Genomic DNA, 22,054 nt, shown 5'->3' with positions numbered 1-22,054 from the left:
ACAGGATGACAGTCCCCAGCTAGGTGATTGCAAATGGCAATATATTCACAAAGACGCATCTCCTGCAAATAGCTTCATGCTTCCCTTTGTCGATTAAAGACAATTTCATCCAAAGCAGGGCTTGGAAGTGGAAAGGAACAGTGGCAAGATTCATCAGGACTGAAATGACACGGCTCATTTGGTTAGTAAGAGGAGAGCAGAAGTGGAAAAGCAAAGCTTAAAAAAAAATGAAATACCAGGTTTCAGTTTGGCATCCTTACGCCAGGAGGTTTACATGAGCACACAGTGCGTGCCTGTCCAGCTCCCCAGCAGCTAATATTCCACCAACCTCGACAGAGGAATAAAGGGCTCAAAGATTTACTAAGTTCCTACAAGATTTTGTGAAACTGGCAGCTGGGGACAGCAAGGGACCGTGTGTCTGTATGTCTTTGGATGGCTTCAAAGTAAATTGAATGCTTTATTAGACACCACTAACCCCGCGGAGGGAGAGCAGTGCAGTGGCACGAACTGCTTTGCGCAGTGCTTGTACCTCCTCCTTTGCACTGAGGCCAACTGATGGCGAGCGAGAAGGCAAAGCAGATCCAAATTCCTCAGCCACACATTGCTCGTAGCAAGCCCGGGACTGGAGGGCTGCTGCAAGCGGAGCCTGCTTACGACCAGCAAGGGAAGAGCCCTGGGAGTATTCACCCTCAAGCCCACCCCCCAGAACAAGAGGAGGACCAGTCCTCCTCTCCTTCCACGTCCCCAGGCAGAAGGAGCACAGCTGAAGGGACACAGTGACTTACAGACATCATTACCACAAAGACTTGGGCTTGCGTCCCAAAGGAAAAGGCCCACTAGACTAAAGCCCCCATATGCAGATTGGCCAGCTGCCCTCCTGCCTGCTAGCCCCAAGAGCTGCTCAAAAGCAAAGTCCTTGTTTGCTCTACAGAGCATCACAACACACACTTGGGAGGATGGCAGCACAAAGCCAGGACGGGGCACACCGAAACATTTCAAAGCACATCATTAAACAAGAAGCATGTAGGGGGGTCTCTTTTCCCCCCCAAACATTCACTGGCCACGTTTTACAGTGGTGGAGGAAGACTGAGCATCATCCCCACATGGAACAAGCAGCAGGTTTATCTCATGGTGAACCCACCAGACCTCTGCTTGGGAACGCTGGAAATCCCCAGACACCCACTCGTGGGAGGTGCCCAAGCAACGGGAGATGGCTACAAGGGGTGGTGGTGGTGGGGCAGATACACGGTCACGTCCTGCCCTCAAAGACGAAGAAAACGTAAGTGGAAACTGGTATGCATTAAAGTCATGCTTTAATAGGTGACATTAATGTAACTCTGTGATACAGCTCCGAGTGCTGGAAAACATCCTGTGAACTCACTGCAAACACCTACAGCCGAAACTCTAAACCCCATCGTGATAGGGAACGGTTCGGTTTGAGCACTCCAGACTAGGGCTCGCAGGGAAACCCCGTTAAACACAAAAACAAACCACACATCACCGTAACAAGATATATGATCTATGCCCCAACTGAGCACATATTCACAATTAAAACTTCATTAAATAAAAAAATTACTATAAATCTGTACAAAAGCCACAATTAACAATTTCTTATGAATCTTTTATGAAAGAATTTTCACTCAACATCTTCAAGTATTTATATCTGTAGTTAAGTGTATTCTTATTGGCTATTTAACTCCATTTGTTCATAAGGAAAAAAAAAAGTATTTTAAAAATATTAAAGCCTTTTTCCAGCACGTGTGTGACCACGAACATTAGATGTTAAGCTTGCAGACTTCTATTCCCGCACACATGTATGTGGCATGCTGGATCAGGACCTACAGTCTGGGAAGGCAAGTCACCGATCAAACTCCTTGAAAGACGAAGCTTCTTAAGAGCTGTAGCAGAGACAGGAAAACATTGCACAGGCTACTGCCATCTGCTCTCTGGCAAGGTGGGCAAGCCGCTAGCCATCTCCTACATAAAACAAACAGCACCTAAAAACCCCCAAACTAAACCAAACAATCTGAGCAAACAGCAAGTCCAGACCTTCTGGCTGTTGGAAACAGTTTCCTCCGCTTCATGAAATAGGTCCTCTGTTGTAAATCTCTAGGAGCGAAAGTGCTAAATTGTTTAATGCTCCTTCAGACTTGGTTGAATACTGTGTAAGTCAGGCAGAATAGCTAACAGGGAGGTCAGGAACATTAAGGCAGGCAAATAGCTGGCAAGGTCTGAAAGTAAATTCTTGAGGGCTGTAAATAAATGAACCAGACAAGCGTACCCCCTCCAATTAAAGTTTCAATTAACTGCCCCACAAAGCCCAGTGGTTTCCAGACGCGTTGCACTCTAACATGCCCTCACTGTCTGACATGCTGATCGTTAATGGTAAAACAATCCTGCCCTAACTAGGAAGCGGGTTAAATTTGACACATCTAACTTCACGCAATGGGCCTGCAGAAGAGACAGCTCCACAGGCAACTGCAAATTAACGGCAGTCTGAAAAGATGCAATGACAAATATTTGTTCTATTTTGGCAGCTGAGGAAGGAAGGCCTTTGAACAAGTTGTGGACATAAATATCTGTGGAAGACTATCAAGGGTCTGAAAGTGATGGAAAAACCTAGGGAAGAGCAGCTCTGGACAGCTTTACGCAAAGTCTGAAGGTTTTTCCTCTTAGAAACCAGTAGACAATTCACATTCTCAATTCTAGCAAGCACTACAAAGCAATTTCTGTGGGGGATAAATGGAACAAATTAATCAGCACTTTGCACCCTAGAGAACAGTATTTGTACACAAAGGCTAATACTGGTCAGAGATACGTTTTGACTATGCATTTTATCCCAGTCTCAAGTCAAACCTACTTTCTTTATAGGAGGAGAGGCAACTACACTCTTACATGATGTGAAATGCATATACTCATCTCTTTCAGGCAAATGCCACAAAAATAATGATTTATGCCCTAGGAAGCAGACACACAGCATCTTTGCCAGGAACAAATCTCTTGGGAAGGTACAGCCTTTCAAAATAATAAATAGAAATCACATGGTAATAGAAAGGCCTGGCAAATTAGGTCATGCTGTCTTACATTAAAAATCATGTATTTAATAAATACTTGACTAGTTCAAACAAGGAAACAGATTAGTTTTCCTCTTGTCTTTAAGAAGGGACATACCAGAACCAAAGCAAAGTGCAAAAATCCCTGTTACTCCAAGATAGTCCTGAAGATCAGATAAAAAACAGGAACAGGACACAGCCTGTCCATGAAGATGACTAAATTTGCTTTTTTCTCTTTAGGGTAACCAAGGGCTGGATCTCAGTGAAGTTACTACAGACAATTAAAAAAGTGTGAAAGGGTGAAAGTCAGACAGGGGCTAGCCTGGATCAGCCCAAAGGAAGTTTACTCTTCCGTGTACTTCTGCTATCCAAATCACTAAAGCTGCCTCCTAGCAGTTAGGGCAGTGTCATCTCCGCTTGCTCGAGTGCTTGCCGTGCTGGTCTCACTCTGCTGCTACCTGCTCTTCATCAGGTTCTGCTGCACGCTCAGAGCTTTCAGGTTTTTGTGTTGCAACATCAGCACTGTCTTCTTCAGGACGAGGGGATGCCATGCTTTGCTCAACACTCTCTGGAACTTGTTTCTTGTCTGTGACTTCTGCTTGCCCTTTTTCACTTGCATTTTCTGCCTTTTTATGCTGTTCTACCCCATCTACCTCGCTTTCGCCTCCCAGGAGTGTGCTGTTGCAGTGGTGCTGACCACTCCTTGCCATGACTTGATCTCCACTCAACTCCAAGCCATCACTTATTGGAGTAGTCCAGCCAGTCTTGGGGAGCCTGGAACCAACTGGGGGTCTCACAGCCCCACCATTTGCATCACCACCACCCTTCTCACTTGTCGCTTCCACAGCTGCATTTTCCTCACTGACATTTTCTTTTTTGGCTTCAGTGTTTGCAACAGATGGATTTAACTTGGCACTACAGGCAGAGGGCCCCATGTTCAGGTTTATGGCCAAGTTGCATGTTTTGCTTCTCGATGTTCTTTTATCAACTTTCCTCCGTTTTACAGCTGCATCAGTGGTCTCTGGCACTGTTGAGCCTTTGGTGCTTGCATCGTCTTCTTTCAGTGTTTCCTGGTCCTCTTCTGCTTGTAAGAGTGGAACTAAGGAGGGGATTTCTGCATCAATCGCACATTCTCCCAGATTACGGGAAATGTTTTCAATATCAGTAGGGCTTTTCAATGGTCCACTCCTTTTAGCATCTGCCATATTTGCATCCAGTTTTCTCTTCTTGCTCTCCTTTGTGCAATCATTCTCTGCCGTACCCTGCGCTTCTTCAGGCTCACTGTTTAAATCCTCCTTCTCCTGCTGACTAAATGAAACCTCTTTCTCCTCTTCATCATCCCCTCCCTTTGAAATGCATTCACTTAACTTCTCTTTTACATCTTCATCATTCCCTTTAGGCTGCAAGTCCGCAGCATCTCCAGCTTTGTGTTCTTCCCCTAGAGACTGGTTCTGATCCTTTTCCACAGAATCATCACTTTTTTTACCAGAAGTTTCCTGTTTACCTTCAGCCTTTTGGCGCAGCTGTGACTTGGTAGAGCGCGCTCTGTACTTCAAGAGTTTGTCGTGCGGTCCCCATACAAAGCTGCCTTGAGGTCTGAAGTGTTGCCAAGCATAGTGGACTAGTTCTCTTCTCTTCCGTTTGCTTCTGATGGTGAACAGGAAGTAATCCAAGGCACTTCTCTTGACATTTGGTAATGTCTCCTTAACAAGAGTTTCTGTTAGGAAAAACTTTACCAAGTGCACTTGATAGCGTTCATATCCCATCTCCCCCAGGCACTTCAGGATGCGCGTAATCCGCAAATTGTTGTGGCTAAACCTGAAACAAACAGATAAGCGAAGTTGTTAAGTGAATCTTACAAGCTTGAAGTCACAACAAACCCCCAGGGCACCTGCAAAATGTTTTGTGCATTATTGACTGTGATCTATTAAAGACTACTTGATGATGCAGACGGGAGCGTAGGGGGGCTTACTTTTAAAGCACCTACTGCTGCTGTCTGCCTTTAGCAGTACCTTCCTAGCCCTTCTTGGACTGCTTGGATTAATCATCTCAACTGCTTGGAAAGGTTCTGGCTTTCTACATCACCCACCAGCAGATAACGGCTACCATATTAGGTCAGGCACACAAATCCATACAGCCCAATATCCCGTCCCTGACAGTGTCCCTGCAGGGTAAGCCTGTAGAAAAGTAGAAGAATACAGGCATGTAAGGATGCTGCCAGAAATTCACAACTTAGGGACTTAAGCTAGACACAGGTGGGGTGGGGTTTTTTTTGTTTTGGCTTTGGTGTTGTGGTTTTTTTTAATACTTGACAGTCTCCAAGTTGGTTTTTCTTTTGTGAGTATGCCCAGTCCTTTTAGAGCCCTTGTTAATATCATTAGGGATACTAGAATATGAGGGGTCTCTATACTATCTCTATGATAAGACCTGCAATAATACAAAAACTTTACCATCAATTTGCAGAGCACTTTTCAACCAAAGATTCAAAGCACTTTACACATGTTAAGGCAGATAAACAATCAGGGAAGCATATGGAAACACTCCTATTTTGTAGTTTAACAGAATACTACAAAGGCAATTTGGCTACCTGTGAAAATGTGTCAGTGATTCCTGCTTAAAATATGGTTTTAAACACAAGGTCTGCTAGAGCAAATATTAACATCTCCCAAGTCTATATTTCGTACTTCAGGACACCAACATGAAGAATGCCTGCTGTTAACAGCTGCACTGAATACAAAAGAAAACCAGTCTCAGCTGGTTTACTTATTATACTTGTCACTTATTAAAGTGACAGAGTGTGATGACCTACAGTCAGAAGCTGAGTCAAGTTAAAAATACTTTAGCTAGCTAACTTTATCAACAAAAGCCTCCATTCCTCAAGGGCTGAGGATATACTTGACTTTTTTTTCTTCTCAAAGAAGAGCCTAGCTGTAGTAAACGACCAGCAGTATGAACAGAGACTCACCGGTTCAAGTTTTGAAATCTTTCAGCCCAATTCTCTGCTCTCTTGAGTTCTCCAGTTTCCTCGTTGATCAGAATGATTCCATAAAATCTCAGCATGAGCTGATAAGCACGTACAAACCTTTGCATAACTTCCTTGGACTTCTTAAAGGCCTGAAAACAAGACAGACCAAAGTGTACAAGGTGCAACTCCCTAATTACCTGCGCCAGTTTAAGTGGCACCTGAATTATAAACAAGGCTCGATTACATCGCTAAGCATTTCATTTGCTGGTGTAGCTACTGGCAGACACAAGACAGACAAATGCTTAACAGTGCTTGAATGAGCTCTGTTCACATTAGGGCCCCAAGGAAGCAATGTAAAAAAAACTAGACTTCAAATACAAGGCATTTAGGGAAAATCCTAACATCCTTCAAATCTCCAAATGCCCCCCCCCAAAAAAAAAACCCAAACACAAAAGCTTTCAATACCTGGATTTCTTGACATGTGAGTGGTTTGGCACGCCAGTTCATTCCATGTTCACGTAAAGGGAATAACCTGAAGGGAAAGAAATTTTCAGCCTAGATGAGCAAAGATGACATCCAACCCCAGGTACCCATTTTGTTAAAATTAAAGAAGATTCCAAAAATTGTGATATCACAGGCATCTCTTGGAGACCTCACATCCCTTTGGACACAGAAGTAGTTTACTATATGACAAATAAATCCCTCCCATAAAAGCATTGTCTACACCAATGATAACGACATACTTTGCTTATCTGGATCTCTCTCGTTGCCTTAACACTTTGTTCTGCAGTATGCTGTAAGACCAAGCATGACTGAGATCTATTGCCACAGCCGCACTGGACACCTGTGTCTTCAGGATTTCCACTGCATTATTTCCAGAAGAATATAACTCAATAAAAATAAAGTGGACACAGGTTTCACTCAAGAGTAATTCTGGGCCTTTTGGAAAGCTGAATTGAGGACCACAGGTACAACTGATTCTTAAAAGAGGCACAACTAAGAGAGGCACTATATTCATGCAGACAGTTTACCACTGTATGTAAGAATGGTTTTCTTCCAGAACTTCATAGTTGTCCCACCAAGATTCAAGCAGAGTTTCAATATGCAATCCTGAAAAGAAAAGGAAAAAGTCAGGCAAGAAGAAATGACACCAAATGAAAATTAAAGTTAGCCAGTCACCCAAGGTGGCTCATTATCCAGAGCCAGGTGTTCGCATACAGGCATTAGCTTCTCTAACTAGACAACCATCCTCGTAAGCCAGAAAAAAACCTTAGTTTTCTACCACCAAACAGAAAATTAAGGAACATACAGCAGGAACAAGGACATTTTAAAATGGATATTCCTGGTGGTTGTTCTGTTTGTTTTGGTGGGTTTTTTTGTGTTGGTGGTGGGTTTTGCTTGTTTTGGTTTTTTTAACAATTGTCCCACATGGATCAAGCTACTCTTTCACCAATTCAACCAGCTGCAGCAGAGTTGCATCAAACAGTCATCACACAAGCTACTCACCGTGGGGCAAAAAAATAATCTCATTTTTATAAAAGCTTAAATTCCACATCTCTTCTTCCTCATCATTTTCTGGTTCTGTCAAACCCTGGAGATGAGAACAAGAAATCAACAAGCAGCAATCTTTTAAAAGGCAGTATTCACTTCAACACTTCTCCTTGCTTTCCCTCACGTTTCCTGAACATTTGAAGCTAAATCCTTGAAATGTGTTTTGGGAAGTAACAGCTTGTTTCTGATGCACCCACAGACACATCATCCCCTCCCCCTCACAAATGAATCCTTTAAAGGTTCCGAGCCTGTCAACGTAAAGACAAAAGGGTGCCCTCAAATCTAGAAAGCGTTACTAAACTTAGCATGCGATGGGGAAGAGCCACGAGAGTATGCGCATCATCACTTAGTCCATACCGGGTAATGATGCCTGTATCTCTGCAAGTCTTTCGCTGCATTCCAGTTGCGCCTGCCTGAGAACTAGAGAAAAGAGCCAGATCAGAGATCCAGAATAAAGTTGACTTCTGCAAAAAAAAAAAAAAAAAATTCCACTGACTGAATTCAGCATCTCTCACACATGTTCCCCTGCCTGTTGCTCTCCTGTGCCCTCCACTCTGCACTCCCAGCACCCCCAAAACCAGCCAGTTTGTTACTGCAGTTGTTTCTCTGCGTTCCTGAAGACAACTTTGGACTAAGAGAAGTTCGCACCATCTCCTTTAACTAAAGCATTTCTTTTTCCTTCTAGTCTTACTAATCAAGGTCTTCATGTTTTATGCATATCTTTTATCCCAGTTGGGTTTTCCTACAGAAATGGTCAGAAGTAGCTGGAAATCCCAAATAGTAAAATGTCATTTTCTTCCTTAACTCAAAGGTTTTAAAACAAGACAAACTAAGCCCTGCCTGTCTCTCTCTCTGAGTCACTATATACCCTAGTCAAGACAGAGATCAGACTTTAAAATTGTAGGATTTAAGATACAGAAATATCCCTTCAATTCAAGATTCTCATTCCCCGTACACGTTATGGAAATAAAGTTTTCTTCATCTTTGCTTTACGCTCGAGAGCAGCCTTGCTGATTTAGCATCATGCTGATCTAGACAGTGGACAATAATAGAGCTACGTGGTCACATTTGATGTTTGTTTTATTGGACTTCTGTTCCAATCATCATCTTCATTACTGCTCATCTCTCTCCAAGTAACCAAACTTTATGTCAATCCTACCTGAAAACCCCTCTGAGACAACGGTGATGAATTTGATCTTTGCTCCTACAAATAAAAGGCATTTAGTTGAAACATTTTGAAACCAAACTTCATTAATTAAAAAAAAAAAAGAAATGACAATACCCACAGCAGTGACTCACATGATTCCTATTAGTTGCCAAGTGACAGATTTACCTAGTTACAGCTGAATTCACTTGATTTTATTCATAATTCAAATTGCTACAGAGAAAAACCTGTGGTGCTATGTCCACCTGACAGTTAGGTGTCAGGTTCTCCTCACTACACAGATGTGCTAGATTCATTCCAAGTGTATCATTTAGACAGAAACCACAAAGAACAGCTTCAGTTCTTCCTCTGAACTTCATGGAAATAAAAGTTGCTAGTAAGACTTAATTTAAAATGAATTTTAACTGAATTATATACTTTCTTTTTTTGCAGTGGATTACTTCAATGATAAGAGATTTTGTTACACTTCACAAGCAACAGACAGGTTTAATCTTGCTGAGTGCTGAACCATCTTGTCCCAAACCGTGAAAGCACTTAAAAGTGTTCTGTCTAGGCAGAACCACCAAAATGAACAAGAGTGCTCAGAACAAAAGGACCCACCCAACGCGAAGGAAGCGCAGCGCAGTTAGAGCGTTCAGTGCCAGCTCACAGCAAGAGCAGGGTCTTTGTGAAACAGGGATAAGATGTGCAGACTCTTGCAAAATAAGCATTTTAAGAAACTGAGAAGAAAGTAGCAGCAAATGCTCTCCCAAGTTATTTTTTAACTTCATTTGATACTTCCTAACCTCTTTTGCCCAGAGAAAAATAAAAACCAAAACCACTTTCTAGTGGACAGTGAACACAGATCACTGGTTCATTAATTATTAAGGTCGGAACCAGATTAGATTTTTTTAACACCTCGTTGTAATGAAGTCATCCATTCAGCAGCCCTGTTGATTGTTAATACTTAAAATTTATGAAGCATGCACAGCATTTGGGAGATCAAAGCTTCATCCACAGAGGGAGGTCAACAATGCAGACGTTTTTAAATTTACATTTTAAATATACATTTACACACTCCGATTCCCCCATACTTTGGTGACAGGCATTAAATAAAGCTCAAGTTGTTTTTTAAATATAGTAACTTGTGGTGGCCTAAAATAATGCCTGTCTACATTGCAGCACATTTCCATTTTATACATGACAACATAGACCAAAAAAGGTGGCAGAACTTCCCACAGCCACACGGCCCATTTCTAATCCCACAGGATTAGAAATCCAAACGCTGGTGTCCATCTCCAGAATCTACCCAGACTACAGAAATGCACACAACTATAAAAAGCTTTGCTACACAGCTAACATTTGGGGAAAAAAAAAAAAAAAAGTGACTGCAAACACAAGACTAAGAAATATGTTCAGCCAGAACAGATCAATATTATTCTTTTGTTCAAGATGTAAATACAGACTGGGATTTAGCACTTTGAATTTCATCAATGCTTTTGACTGTAACTTTTCTACTCCACGGATGAAATTCTGATATATGTGGAATTGATGAAAATTTTGTTCCCAGTTACAGAAGAATCAATTTCCAGATATTATTTACACTTAAGGTTCTAAAATAACATCCTTTAACACAGTCAGGTGGGACAGGCTAACAGTAGACTGGCTCCAGTTTGGAAAAAGAACTGGTTTGCTGAAGAGTAACTGTAGGTACAGAGACAGATGCAATGCAATGGTGCAAGGGGCTGTAAGGCTTGTCTAGAAAGAAGCCAGATCCAGGAGAAAGGCATCTGGAGCACAGCATTAGAGAGAACACGATGGGGAAGCACAGAGAGCAAAACTCAGCCCTCCCTCCAAGCAGGTATTGTTCCTGGGTCTCTATAAACTTCTATTCAAGCCACACAGAAATATAACCTTCCCTTTCCTTCCAGGTTAGAAAGACAAACTGAAGTGCATAAGTCAAACCTCTCTATTTTTCACAACACTGGTAAGCAATCTAAGCAGGTTTCTCCCTCCAAACCTGCAACGCATCAGGCAGAACACGCATCGCTGCGCAAAGAGCGCGAGGAAAGCAGAGAACAAAGCCAGCAGAGGGTAACACAGACAATATTTGGCTGAAAACTGGAAACCAGCTGCAACCGAAAGGGATAAAAGCACATGTGGATTGCGAACAAGACACAGGAATGAGAAAGACAACGGAATCCTAGAAGAGTGATGAAAAGCCTTTGCTGATTGAGAGTTAGGAGAAGGCAGAACTACAGGGCTTGTTATCAAAACACGGCTCTGAACAGCGCATCATGAACCCCATGTGCTACAGCAGACTAAGAGGGAACCTTTTTAAAATGAGCACAAACCCCAAGATTTTCAACGCTTGCTCCTAGAAGCTAAAAGCACTGAAATGCAGAAGAGCTGAAAAGATACACCTGCAGGAATGACAGACCGGGAATATGGAGTGTTTGCAGAAACACAAGTGAGATGCAAAGATAAAAGTAAAATTTTAGGTTAGTTTTGAAAGCACGTAGTGAAAATAATAATAAAAAAACCTCTAACCTCAGTATTGAATAAAAACATTAGCAGCTTCCGCCATAAAGTATACCATAAAGGCTACGGGGAGAAGAATGAGAATTAGTGTAATACAAGCAGAAATAGGAACGAGTTTTGGAAACTGATTCATGCCTTTGGCAGGTTGTAAAGGCATAAATGGAGAGCAGAAGATTTACTGTTTCTTTCTGTATTCATGCTCACTGTCCATAAAAGTTTTTCAGGCACTGTCAGATAGAGGTGACTACACATTCATCACTGAAGGAAGAACTCCTCTTTAAAGGTGTAGAACAATGTTCCAGGGGCCATAAGTCTCAGGGACAACATCCTCCCTGTAAGGTAAAGTTCGAAAAGTCCACTCACTGGAGTGAAAAAATGGTCATTGCTTTTGCAGTTGTCACAATCCAGAAGTTGCTCTAAGGAAAAAAAAAAATATCTGAAGAACAAACACATTCAAAAAGAATAATCTGAATGTTCTAGAGGCATTAAAACTTGTGAACAAAATCAGGACTCCAGCCACGTACAAAAGAAAATCCACAGTGTGCCCTGAAACAATGCAAATCACTTCAAAGGAAATCCCTGCCTCTTCCTTTAACTATTACAACTATTCGCCTAAAATACCTTCACCTTTCACAGATCTACATGCACAGCTAAGGCCTAACTACATTCCCTGCAGTAAACTCCATGAAGATGCAGACATGCATGAGCATGTCCATCTGCCGTATTTAAACCTTGATTTTGTTCGCAAAGTATAGAGCGTGTATTTTTGTAGAAAGTCATTAGTGTTGGGAATACTATGTTGCACGGAATTTATTTTTTTTTTTTTAAAGGGAGATTATTTTAATAACTTAATGCTTATAAAAAATTTTAAAGTTTAATATTGAACTCCCTTAAAAGTATATTAATTAGAAAGCTGTATCTGCCTATTTATAGGCTAAGAATATGGATGAGTCGCTGAAATGAAACTCAAGTGAAGGATTAATTTCCCTTTCCCCGAAAGGGGAGGAGTTAAGTTAAAGGACCGTTTGGTGTTTTGACCGACCCAGGAAAGACGGACCAAACAGACACACAGTTTTGCATTTGCCAAAGCAATGCTGTAGAAGAAATTACTGATGCTCAACGTCAAACTCAAAAGCATTGATGCTAAAGATAGGAACCTCAGATAAGACTAACAAGTTCCTTTCATTTCAAATCAACGTTATTTTAAGGCACCAGAGATGAGCCGTTCATATTTTGCAGCACTACCTCATGCATTATAACTACACACATACCTGCAGTTTTTAAAACATCAGGGGATTTTTTTTGTTTTCAGAGTTGCTTTATAATATGCTCCCTAGAAAAAAAAATGTCTAAAAGTAAAAAAAGTTACAGCTCATTTTTGAAAGCGAGCAGATGTTATGCGATGGCTTTTCATTGATGGCATGAAAGCGTACAAAAGGCCACCATACAAAGATGAGGATACTGACAAAAAACATAAAAGCAAGGAGTTGTTGAAGAACACTGATGTCGTAACGTCAAATCCAGTGGCCATCAGAATGTGGTGAACAGGCAGGTGCCACGCCGAAGACGGAACTTGTATTTATGGGATGAAGTATTCAGATCACAGGGAATGGTGGGGGGGAAAAAAAAAAAAATTAAACCCCAGCTCATGGCAGTGTAATAAAACTTAAGGGGTCATAAAGTCACAGCACACCTCTGCCTTTGCCACCCCCAGAGTTCATTTCTGAACGGCCCTCAGGTCATCTCCTCTCTTTGAAGACTGGCTTCAAGATGAGGACAAAATTATACGCTAGTGATCGCTGCCAGGACAAAAAAAACCAACCCTCTGACTTCCCGTAAGTATTTTAAGCTGCTCCAGCCCCTGCTAGTAAATGAGGATACTAGAGAGAAGGCGCCCAGATACACTGACAGCACACACAGCAGGCGGCCTGGGAAGATCCACGCGTGCACATCAGGCGCACACGCCAAAGTACCCGCGGCAATCCCAAGGGCTACGGTAACTCCCACGGTACCCATCCCGCCACTAAATACCTGAACGGCTGCCTTTGCCAGCGGAGAGAAACTGCGGCCAGCAGCGAGCGACGCTCGGCGCGGAGCCCGGGCCGGGGCCGGTCGTGGAGCCCGGGGAGGGCAGGGGAAGGGGCTGCCTCGCCCCGTCCCGCCTCGGAGGGTCTGCTCCGTGCCCCGCTCCCGCCCCGGGGGACCCCCGCACCCGCCGGCACCCACCTCGGCCTGCCGGGAGCCCCGCGCCCGGCTCGGCACCGGCTGCTCCCCTGCATCCTCCGGCTCCTCCCCGGCTGCCGCCTCCGCTCCCTCCGGCTCGCCTTCTTCGCCGCCGCCGCCATCCTCCTCCTCCTCGTCCTCCTCCTCCTCCCAGGTGGAGTCGTACCTCCAGAAGCACGCCTCGTCCTCCGTCTCGTCCTCCTCCGCCCTCAAGCCGAACCAGGCCGCCATGGGAGCGCGGCGGGGAGGGGACGAAAGGGAAAGCGAAAGGGCGGCGGGCCCGCCCGCCCAGCACAAAGCCGAACACGTGTGGGGGGGGAACAAGGGGACGAAGGAAGCGCAGGCACGCCCCGCCCCCTTCCTGCGGTACCGCCCCCATTGGCCGGCGCCCGCCCGCCGCGCGGTCCCTGCGCCCGCCCGCCCCTTCCCGCTCCCGGCACTCACGCAGCCGGCCGCCGAGGCCATCTCCGCCGCGGGCTCCGCTGCTCCCCGGCGACCCTTCCCCTCGGCTTGTCCACCTGAGGAGGAAAAGGAGGAAACGTAATTCTGCTCTTTTCCATCCACCCCGGCGCTGGGCAACAGTAAGGGGGCCTGAGCAGGCTACGCACCCTCTCCCCCCAGGCCACGCAAACCGGTTGGGTACCGGAGCCATGGGAGCTTTCCTCTTTCCTTCAGAGCAAAGGACTTGTGTACTGAACTTCTTCACAGGGCAAAAACATACCCCTTCCACAGAACGAGGTAATATTCCTCTTACAGGAAAATGAATAAAAGAACAATCTTCCCAAGCAGCCAGGACTCGGTGAAAGGGAAGGGAAGAAGAGAGCTGCAGCACTGGGGTTATCTAAAGCACTGACGTTTTCCAAATGTCTGACTTCGCAACCAACAAATTCCTAAAGAATCTGTGCTGCTGGATTGACCGTGAAATCCCAAGTGGATTTTCCCTGCTTCAGGGATGGTGTTGAGAGATTGCACTAGTACACGTTAATATTGACACACTTCTACTTTAAGCTATAAAAAGCATTTCATTGGTACAGCAAAAAAACTTAGATTAGAATCCCTTGGATGAAAAGGATTTACCCACAAGGCAGCCAGACTTAAAAGTTACAAAATCTGCACTTTATGGCCAAGATCTACGTAGATCACGGCAAAGTAAACAGCACTTTAAGTTTTTGTTGTTTCCGTAAGAATTAACGGAGGCATTCACCTTTCAGCACTTGGATGACAGATCTGTAAGTGACATATGATTACAACTTCTGCAACTGGATAGTACCAACAAATAAATTCATCTGAGCATTTTTCTTAAATGTCAAAATTAAAACCAGGAGCTTCCTCACATAAGGTGAGAAAAGTTCGATTTCTACCCACCCAGAAAACCTTGGAGGCCCCTGTAGCATCTCTCCCACAAGCTAGAACTCCATGGAGCTCTCCAGCAGGCTCTCCATCTTTGGTAAGGCTCATCACTTGGAGCATAGCACTAAATTCACGGCATTTCATACCTTCTGGTTCGGAATTTGTTTATGCCCCACTATTCCTAAACCAGTGAGCTTGCATCACACAGTAAAAAGCAGAGTTGTGACCTTCTGGAGCTCACCAGTGCATATGGAGGGTAAACAGGTGAGCTTCCAAAAGACTGCAAGAAAAACTTCATCTTCGCAACTCAGTACTTCACAATTGCGTTATGCTAGTTAGAACAGAGAAAATCCTCCAGCTCAGAAACTTACAGCAACCTGTCTATTGACTTCCGCAGGCCAGGATTTCTCATCAAATAACTTACAGAAATAACAGGGTAGTAGTTCCTACGATCCAGACAAAGTTAGGAAAAAAACCAAGCCAGCACTTTTGACCCATTTCACTGAAGACACAAGATACCTAAACAACTTTCAAAATAAATTGGGTCAAATTTTAATCAAGTTATGCGACAATTACCATTTAGTAAAATAAAGACAAGTCAAATTTATTCGTGGTATAAAACAAATGAAGCAAATAAGGCAGACAAGAACTTGGCTATGTACCTAGAATAAAAGCAAAAACTAGTAGATTCCTAGTTCCTCACCTTGAAGGCAATACTGATAGATTAAGAAGTAATTCTTCTTTTTATTAACTGATAGTTAATATGGTGAAACAAAGTCAATAACATTTCAGCCTACTTCATTCACCATTTCACATGTGTTTGTCGATTGCGGTCCATCTTTTCACCACACAAAAATAGTAAATTCTATCAAATCTTAATATTCTAGCATATAAAAGATAAGCATTACAACGTCAGTAAGATTAAGTTGTAGAACAAAATTAACATTTTGGAATACCGATTCCATTAACATCTACTAAAACTGCTTTAAAAAAATAAATAATAAAGTACAAACCCCACTGTTATATACTACTATAGTACAAATGGATGAAGCAACATCTCCAGGTTCATGCACAGCTCAGCCGATCCCTTACAAAACCATGTGACATCACTGGATATTTTATTTAGGATACTTATTATTATTCTAGGGGCATTATCATTTTCACTTCACTTACGGTATATAAACTTATAAAGATTGAAAAATGTTACATCACTAAGGGTCAAAGAAGTAAAGGTTCCTCCAGCAAACAGAGCGAAAGAATACTTCAACTCAGTAGTTACCTGTATTTAAAAGAATTTGTTTTACTGAACCAACGAATTCAGACATTTGATACAAACGCTACGTTTGCAGTAAGTAAAATGGCCAAACAACATTACCCACAGAGGGTCTGTAACGTTCAAAGAAGGCAAAAAAGCAAAGGCAGAAAAGACGACCCCAAATTTATAGAAACAACCTCTGCTTTTCATGAACTGAGGCTCTTGTGTTCCGCTGAGCACTTGTTTCATGAACTATGCTGACACGGAGTGTGTTACTTGTTTGAAATGCAACCGCTGGAATTGTTATATATGCATAAACTCTTAACGCTGCCAGCTTTCTCCCCCAGCGCCCTGAGAAGGCAGCCATCGCTCAGCTACTCAGTGCTGACTAGGAAACACAGCAGGAAAGACAAAGTCCTGCACGTATAAAGCCAACGTGCAGATTCTTCAAATACCTGGCTCAGATATCTTTTCCTTTCTCAAAAAGTTTATGTAGCGACTATCCTGCTACTCGTTTTTACTGTTCCCTCCTCACGTTGCAGAGTTTATTACTTCTCTCTTTCACAGCTTGCTTTATGTTCTGCGTCGTTTTGCAGCACTTGGACTGGAAGGATTACTGTTTGCGTTTAAGACCTTTTCAGTGACTCTGTTGCGCTTCCTCTTATCAGATCCTTCTTTGGACCCAGAATCTGATGAAGTTTTCTCTTTCTCTTTGCTGCTTGGCTTTTCAGTTGTTTTTCCTAAACTTCCAGAGGGTGCAAAAACTGAAATAGGATCAAAGTAATGATTCCAGATCAGAGTCATACACATAGGCAAACAAGAAGTGATATCAAATTTCTTTATATTACATAAAACTTTTCAAACCAATCAATTCTCAGCATATTTAATGACCATTTAAGTATTACGTTCACTTTTAAAGGAAAAATCTTCTGTAAGAAAGGCACATCTTGCTTTTATTATTTGCTTTAAAGACAGGCATGTATTTTGACAGGCTAAAAATGAAATTCATTAAGTGGAATTAAACAGCACTTAAAATTAAAATACTTAATAGGAACACTTACAGAACATAGGACCAATCTATGAAATTTATAATCAGCAACGGTCATTACATTTGGTATTATAGATAGATTTTAAAACTGAACACCCAAAATGTGAAATTTAATATATTTTTTAAATACATTTGTAGATCTTTTATTACACTCAATCTTAAAACATTTATGTTATATAAATATTATGAAATTATATAGTTAACAGTTGGCTTGGTCTGTTAAGGTAAATAGCAGGATCTCTACTGTTCACATTTGACTTTGTTCTACAGCAAAGTGTTAGGAAAATAAGCCTTATATTTAAAAGAAGCAAGATAATGCAAATAAAATAAAATAAACCACTCTGCCTGCCTTCCCATTTAAGCGTACAATCTCACAATCTTTTTTGATTTATAGGCCCTGTTTTTCCCCATGGCTACAAAGATCCTAACACGGAGTATTTAGGTTCACTAAAACTGGACTCATCCTTAGATTACTTCAGACTCCCAGGGTTTTGTCAAGTACATAATAAAACCAAAAAACTCCAAAGCTATACAACTTTGCACATATGAATTAGGAGCAAAGGAGAAATTTTTCAAAGTATCAGATATTGGCAACTGCTTACTCTGTGCATTCTTAAATTACTCTAGTTCTTGGCATGAGCATAAGCTACGTCTGAATACAAATGACAACGTACACTGTATTTGGGATTTACACTTTAACATTAACTTCTCAGAGTTACAGTTGTTTTTTAATCTCGTATTACACAGTAGAGAGTTACAAATTTACCTTCTTCTGGACCTGCATGCGTTTCCATCTCTTCTTTTATTTCCTCTTTCACTTCTTCTTCTATCATTACTTTTCCTACAGAAAGGATTGTTAGGCAATAGTTAGATGGTTTTAAAGAACCAGATGTATTTTTTCTGGATTAGTAGCCTCAGCATATGTGCATAATGCTAACAAATATTCAGTGCAACATTCAGCTGTAATTTAGTTCCTCAGCACTGTGACAGAGAAACATAGCTAACAGTCCAGGCATACTACAAGCATCATGTAAAGCCCTGAACAAGATGATGTCTCACGTCAACAAGTTCCACTGAAATTATTAACAAGAAGAAAGTGGAATGCTAAATAGACAAAACATAGCACAATGTCTTAGCTATATTATGCTTTTGTACTGAATTTTTAGTGTAAAGTTTAGTGTACCTAGAAATTGAGAAGCATTCAACTGTAGTTTAAAATATCCCAAGAACTCCTTTGGCAGATGCTTGAACTTCCTAGCTCCTACCTTGGATAAGTCACTCCTACCTTGTAGCTCCTACAAGGTGTAGCTCCTACAAGGTGTAGCTCCTAAGTAGCTCCTACCTTGGATAAGCTCCTACCTTGGTTCTGAGTAACACACATATAGCTAAACTTTGAGAATCCAGCTCTCACTGCTCAACTTAACATTTCTGTCAAACTGCTGCATATTTCTATTAGATTAGACAATACAGATGGGCTTATCATGAGTGAGAGAGATTTGGTAGAACTAGATAGTTGAACCCCAGAAGGCAAAAACACAGAGATGATTTCACAGTGCAATGAAACCACCATGAATCTATACAAACACCTCTAAACGTTTCTTACTGGTTTTGTTTTCAATCAATTTTAACGCAACTACAGAAAAAAAAACTCATGAAAAAAATCTATCATTGGACATCAAAAACCAGTAATGCTTCTAAAAATAAGACATATGAACCATATTAAAAATAGTAATAGCCAAAAAATGCGATGGTTATACTGGCATAAGGTACAAGTCCACGGTCAAAAAGCAAGTTTCTCCAGCTATTGAAGCTGCAGCTATTCAGTAAGTATATTCCTGGTGTACACTTCTAAACATTAGCTGAATTGCTATTTAACTGCCTTATATCATCACTGGTACAGAAAATTTTATCACAGAAATATTATTATATACAAATTAAATGCAGAAAATGTTATTTTCATCAGCTCTATAGCTCCTACTCTTTAAAAAATGATCTTGCTACAAAATTAACACATTGAAGTGTGCAGATCATCTGTTTTAGCAAAAATTATGGTCTGATGTAATATTACAGCTGTCTCAACAAAGTGCAAAAAACCCACAATAAACTACTAATCACCTTGCAATGAATCACATTTTGCCTTTCACTCTGCAAACTAGTATCACTCAAGCACATGGATCTTTTGCATATACCCAGAAGGAAAAGTTGAATCAAAATGGCAAAAATTTTACATTTTACAATGAGGGTGGTGAGGCACTGGCCCAGGTTGCCCAGAGAGGTGGTGGATGCCCCATCCCTGGAAACATTCAAGGTCAGGCTGGACGGGGCTCTGAGCAACCTGATCCAGTTGAAGATGTCCCTGCTCTTGCAGGGGGGTTGGACTGATGACCTGTAAAGGTCCCTTCCAACCCAAAGCATTCTATGATTCTATGGTAAATAGAACCTGTTTGTGCTATATTAGCATCCCATCTGCATTATTTTTAAGAATATGATAAATACTGTGTGAAATCTGACCAAAGGTCTATCTCTCCCACTAGGCTGTCTCCTGCAGTGGTCAATGACACAGGCTGATAATGAGAATATGAACAACACAATCAGTGTGGTCCTTTCCCTGACAGTTTCCTTCAGTCAGCTGATTAAAAATTCATGAGATAAACTTGTATCTGTTTAACACTTCCTTTTCCCAATACGCCTCACACACCAGTCTGAAAGAATGGCCTTGGATTGACATGTTATGTTATTTTTTGGGGCGAGTTTTGTTAAACTACCTGTTCTGAGATTAGAGCAACCAAGCATAAGAGACTGCTGTCACATCTTACCTTCTCTCACTTCTTGAATCATTTCGTCAGGAAGAGCAAAATTCTTCTCTATATTAGGGAACGGAAGAATCTCAGATTCGTGCTTAAAAGAAGAGAAAGATCTCTATGAATGACCATGGTAAAAACTTTAATTTGGATTTAGAAGTGCACTCTCAAGTTCTATTTTACATGAAGTTAGTACCTAAATATTTCTTAACAAGACACTTCAGACATTAGAGAATCAGGAGGCTCCCAATCTCAAACTGATTACTAAGGTCAAGATACCCAAGATCATGACTCATGATCATTTAAGGTCATTTCTGGAACCCAAATATGTCAAATTCTTACATCAACACACTATAATCTCCTTATTTGACACTTAACTTAAGTACCTATGTAAACGTTTGCTGGATCAGCATTCAGGCAACTTTAATAAACAAAATCAGAACACAGTATGGAAAAAAAACCAAAACACCACAAACCACTGCAGGTTTTATTGTCTCCCACCTAATGTACTTTTATACAGGGAAAACCCCATCAACTCATCGGAACGACACACAATTCTTAGTAACATGAAAGGTATGACAGGCCCAGTGATTTTGGCCTAACAAAACTCCTGAACTATAAGAAATAAGAACGTGGCTGCATCAACCCTTTATACTCACAAGAGCTTGCATATCATACATGGTGCTCAGATGGTCCCAAATCACTTTGGAAGAAATCTGCCGTCCAATATTCTGACTGAATTTATCTCGGATACAAATCATGTGGAAATGGCGATTCACACCTGGGGGAAGAACCCAGTGCAATTAACACTACTAACAGTTTTACTTATACGACACAATTAAAAAACCATCCTGTCGGTACAGGGAAATCATACAGTATGGGAGAGACACATGGCAACCTGGGCAGCCCTGCCTGGCTGATATTTCACCCGACATTACAGGTGCTGCTCTGGAGGGGGGCTGAGGGTGCCCCAACTGGGTAACGCTGACATGTGGCCGCAGCCAGAGCTTTTAGAGAGGCAGCGTGAAAAACAACCGAAGGACAGTAGAAGGCAGCAAGTCAGGAAAGGCGAAGGCAGAGGAGAGCAAGGAGGGCTGGCTCTGTGCCCCCAGGATGGGCGGCTGAGGAGGCCGAGGGGGCACGACGCCTCCGTCCCCACAGGCCCCGCCACGCTCGGGAGCAGCCCCGGGGCCCTCGGCCGGCTACCGCGGCGGGAGCGGGCCCGGGAGGCCGCTAGGGGCAGCACCGCAGCGCGGCGGGGCCGCTAGCCCTCCCGGCCCCCCCCCCCCCCTCCGCGACCTTGCCGCTCCGGGCCCAGCGCCTGGTTCTCCTCCCCGGCCAGCGCCGCTACTCGAGGCCGCGGCTCGGGCGCGGCCTGCTCTCACCTACGGGCTTGTGGCCCAGCATGGCGTGGAAGAGGCAAACCTCCACTTCAGGGCTCCACACCACCACCGCCTCCTCCGCCGGCACGCCGGGCTCCGGGGCGGCGGCCGCTGCAGCCGCGGCGGCCGCAACGGCGGCAGCGACCGCCGCGGCGGCCCCCGGCCCGGCCGCGGGCAGCGGCGGCTTCTCCACAGCGCCCGCCGAGCCGCCCTCCGCCTCGCCCATCGCCGCGCCGCCTGCCGCCCCCCCGCCCGCCGCCGCCGCCCGCAGCGGCTCCTGCCGGCCGGGAGGAGGGGATGGCGGGCCGCGGGCCGCTCCTCGGGCGGGGCGAGGCGGGGCGCGGCGGCGGGCAAAGGCCCTTCGCGGCCTCTTTCCTGGAGCCGGCGGGGGTTTCGGCGGGGTTTACCTCAGGGCTGGGACGCACCGCCCTCGTAGCGCCGGAGGCGTGAGCTGGGCACGGAGCCCGTCCCCTCAGGCACGGGGCGAGGCCGCAGGGTGCCTCCGGGGAGTTTCTCATCGACCGTTGTCAAGCTTTAGAGTTCCTTGGGCCGGTCATGGAGGCAGCGCAACGCCGCCGTCCCACACGGCCTGCGTAGGCCTGTTGTTGTACACTGCAGATCACCAGGGGTAGGGAAGCATGGGCCGCCCCGGCGCTCGCCCTCCCGGCCCGGCCTGCGGCACAAGGAGCTGCCAAGGTGGAAGATGGCGCTGGGGAAAGGTCCCCAACGCTGCAAAACCCC

The 22,054-nt window shown here is 43.6% G+C and overlaps 2 protein-coding genes across 5 annotated transcripts; both read right to left on the bottom strand.

Moving 5' to 3' along the window:
* Window positions 1-1,296: 1,296 nt before the first annotated feature.
* OGFR (opioid growth factor receptor) lies at window positions 1,297-14,010 on the bottom strand. 4 transcript variants are annotated; one of them, XM_075517019.1, is made up of 9 exons: window positions 13,481-13,811; window positions 11,264-11,317; window positions 8,729-8,773; window positions 7,927-7,989; window positions 7,525-7,609; window positions 7,050-7,128; window positions 6,484-6,550; window positions 6,019-6,167; window positions 1,297-4,871 (listed from the first exon to the last, which is right to left on the bottom strand). In XM_075517019.1, exons 1-9 carry the CDS (start codon window positions 13,706-13,708, stop codon window positions 3,497-3,499), a joined length of 2,145 nt encoding a protein of 714 aa, XP_075373134.1. In that variant the 5' UTR covers window positions 13,709-13,811; the 3' UTR covers window positions 1,297-3,496. The 4 variants fall into 4 exon arrangements, with proteins under 4 accessions (XP_075373134.1, XP_075373136.1, XP_075373137.1 ...); XM_075517021.1 differs by lacking the exon at window positions 13,481-13,811 and adding an exon at window positions 11,434-11,449; XM_075517022.1 differs by lacking the exons at window positions 11,264-11,317; window positions 13,481-13,811 and adding an exon at window positions 13,922-14,010.
* A 1,340-nt stretch (window positions 14,011-15,350) lies between these two features.
* On the bottom strand, window positions 15,351-21,709 carry MRGBP (MRG domain binding protein). Its single transcript, XM_075517222.1, has 5 exons — window positions 21,317-21,709; window positions 20,591-20,712; window positions 19,947-20,028; window positions 17,897-17,971; window positions 15,351-16,846 (listed from the first exon to the last, which is right to left on the bottom strand). Exons 1-5 carry the CDS (start codon window positions 21,537-21,539, stop codon window positions 16,656-16,658), a joined length of 693 nt encoding a protein of 230 aa, XP_075373337.1. The 5' UTR covers window positions 21,540-21,709; the 3' UTR covers window positions 15,351-16,655.
* Window positions 21,710-22,054: the final 345 nt, after the last annotated feature.

The sequence above is a fragment of the Mycteria americana genome, chromosome 14 (assembly GCF_035582795.1).
Source record: "Mycteria americana isolate JAX WOST 10 ecotype Jacksonville Zoo and Gardens chromosome 14, USCA_MyAme_1.0, whole genome shotgun sequence".
NCBI lineage: Eukaryota > Metazoa > Chordata > Aves > Ciconiiformes > Ciconiidae > Mycteria > Mycteria americana.
This window is presented reverse-complemented; position numbering and strand designations above follow the sequence as displayed.

Excerpts from the sequence above, each read along its gene's own strand:
- OGFR (XM_075517019.1), bottom strand. The coding sequence starts at position 13,708 with ATGGCGGCCTGGTTCGGCTTGAGGGCGGAGGAGGACGAGACGGAGGAC. Across the intron at positions 7,990-8,728 it reads TGTCTCAGAGGGGTTTTCAG|TTCTCAGGCAGGCGCAACTG; the intron begins GTAGGATTGACA and ends TCTTTTCTCTAG. Across the intron at positions 7,129-7,524 it reads GATTATTTTTTTGCCCCACG|GATTGCATATTGAAACTCTG; the intron begins GTGAGTAGCTTG and ends TTTTCTTTTCAG.
- MRGBP (XM_075517222.1), bottom strand. The coding sequence starts at position 21,539 with ATGGGCGAGGCGGAGGGCGGCTCGGCGGGCGCTGTGGAGAAGCCGCCG. Across the intron at positions 20,713-21,316 it reads GCTGGGCCACAAGCCCGTAG|GTGTGAATCGCCATTTCCAC; the intron begins GTGAGAGCAGGC and ends TTCTTCCCCCAG. Across the intron at positions 16,847-17,896 it reads GCATGCAGGTCCAGAAGAAG|TTTTTGCACCCTCTGGAAGT; the intron begins GTAAATTTGTAA and ends ATCCTATTTCAG.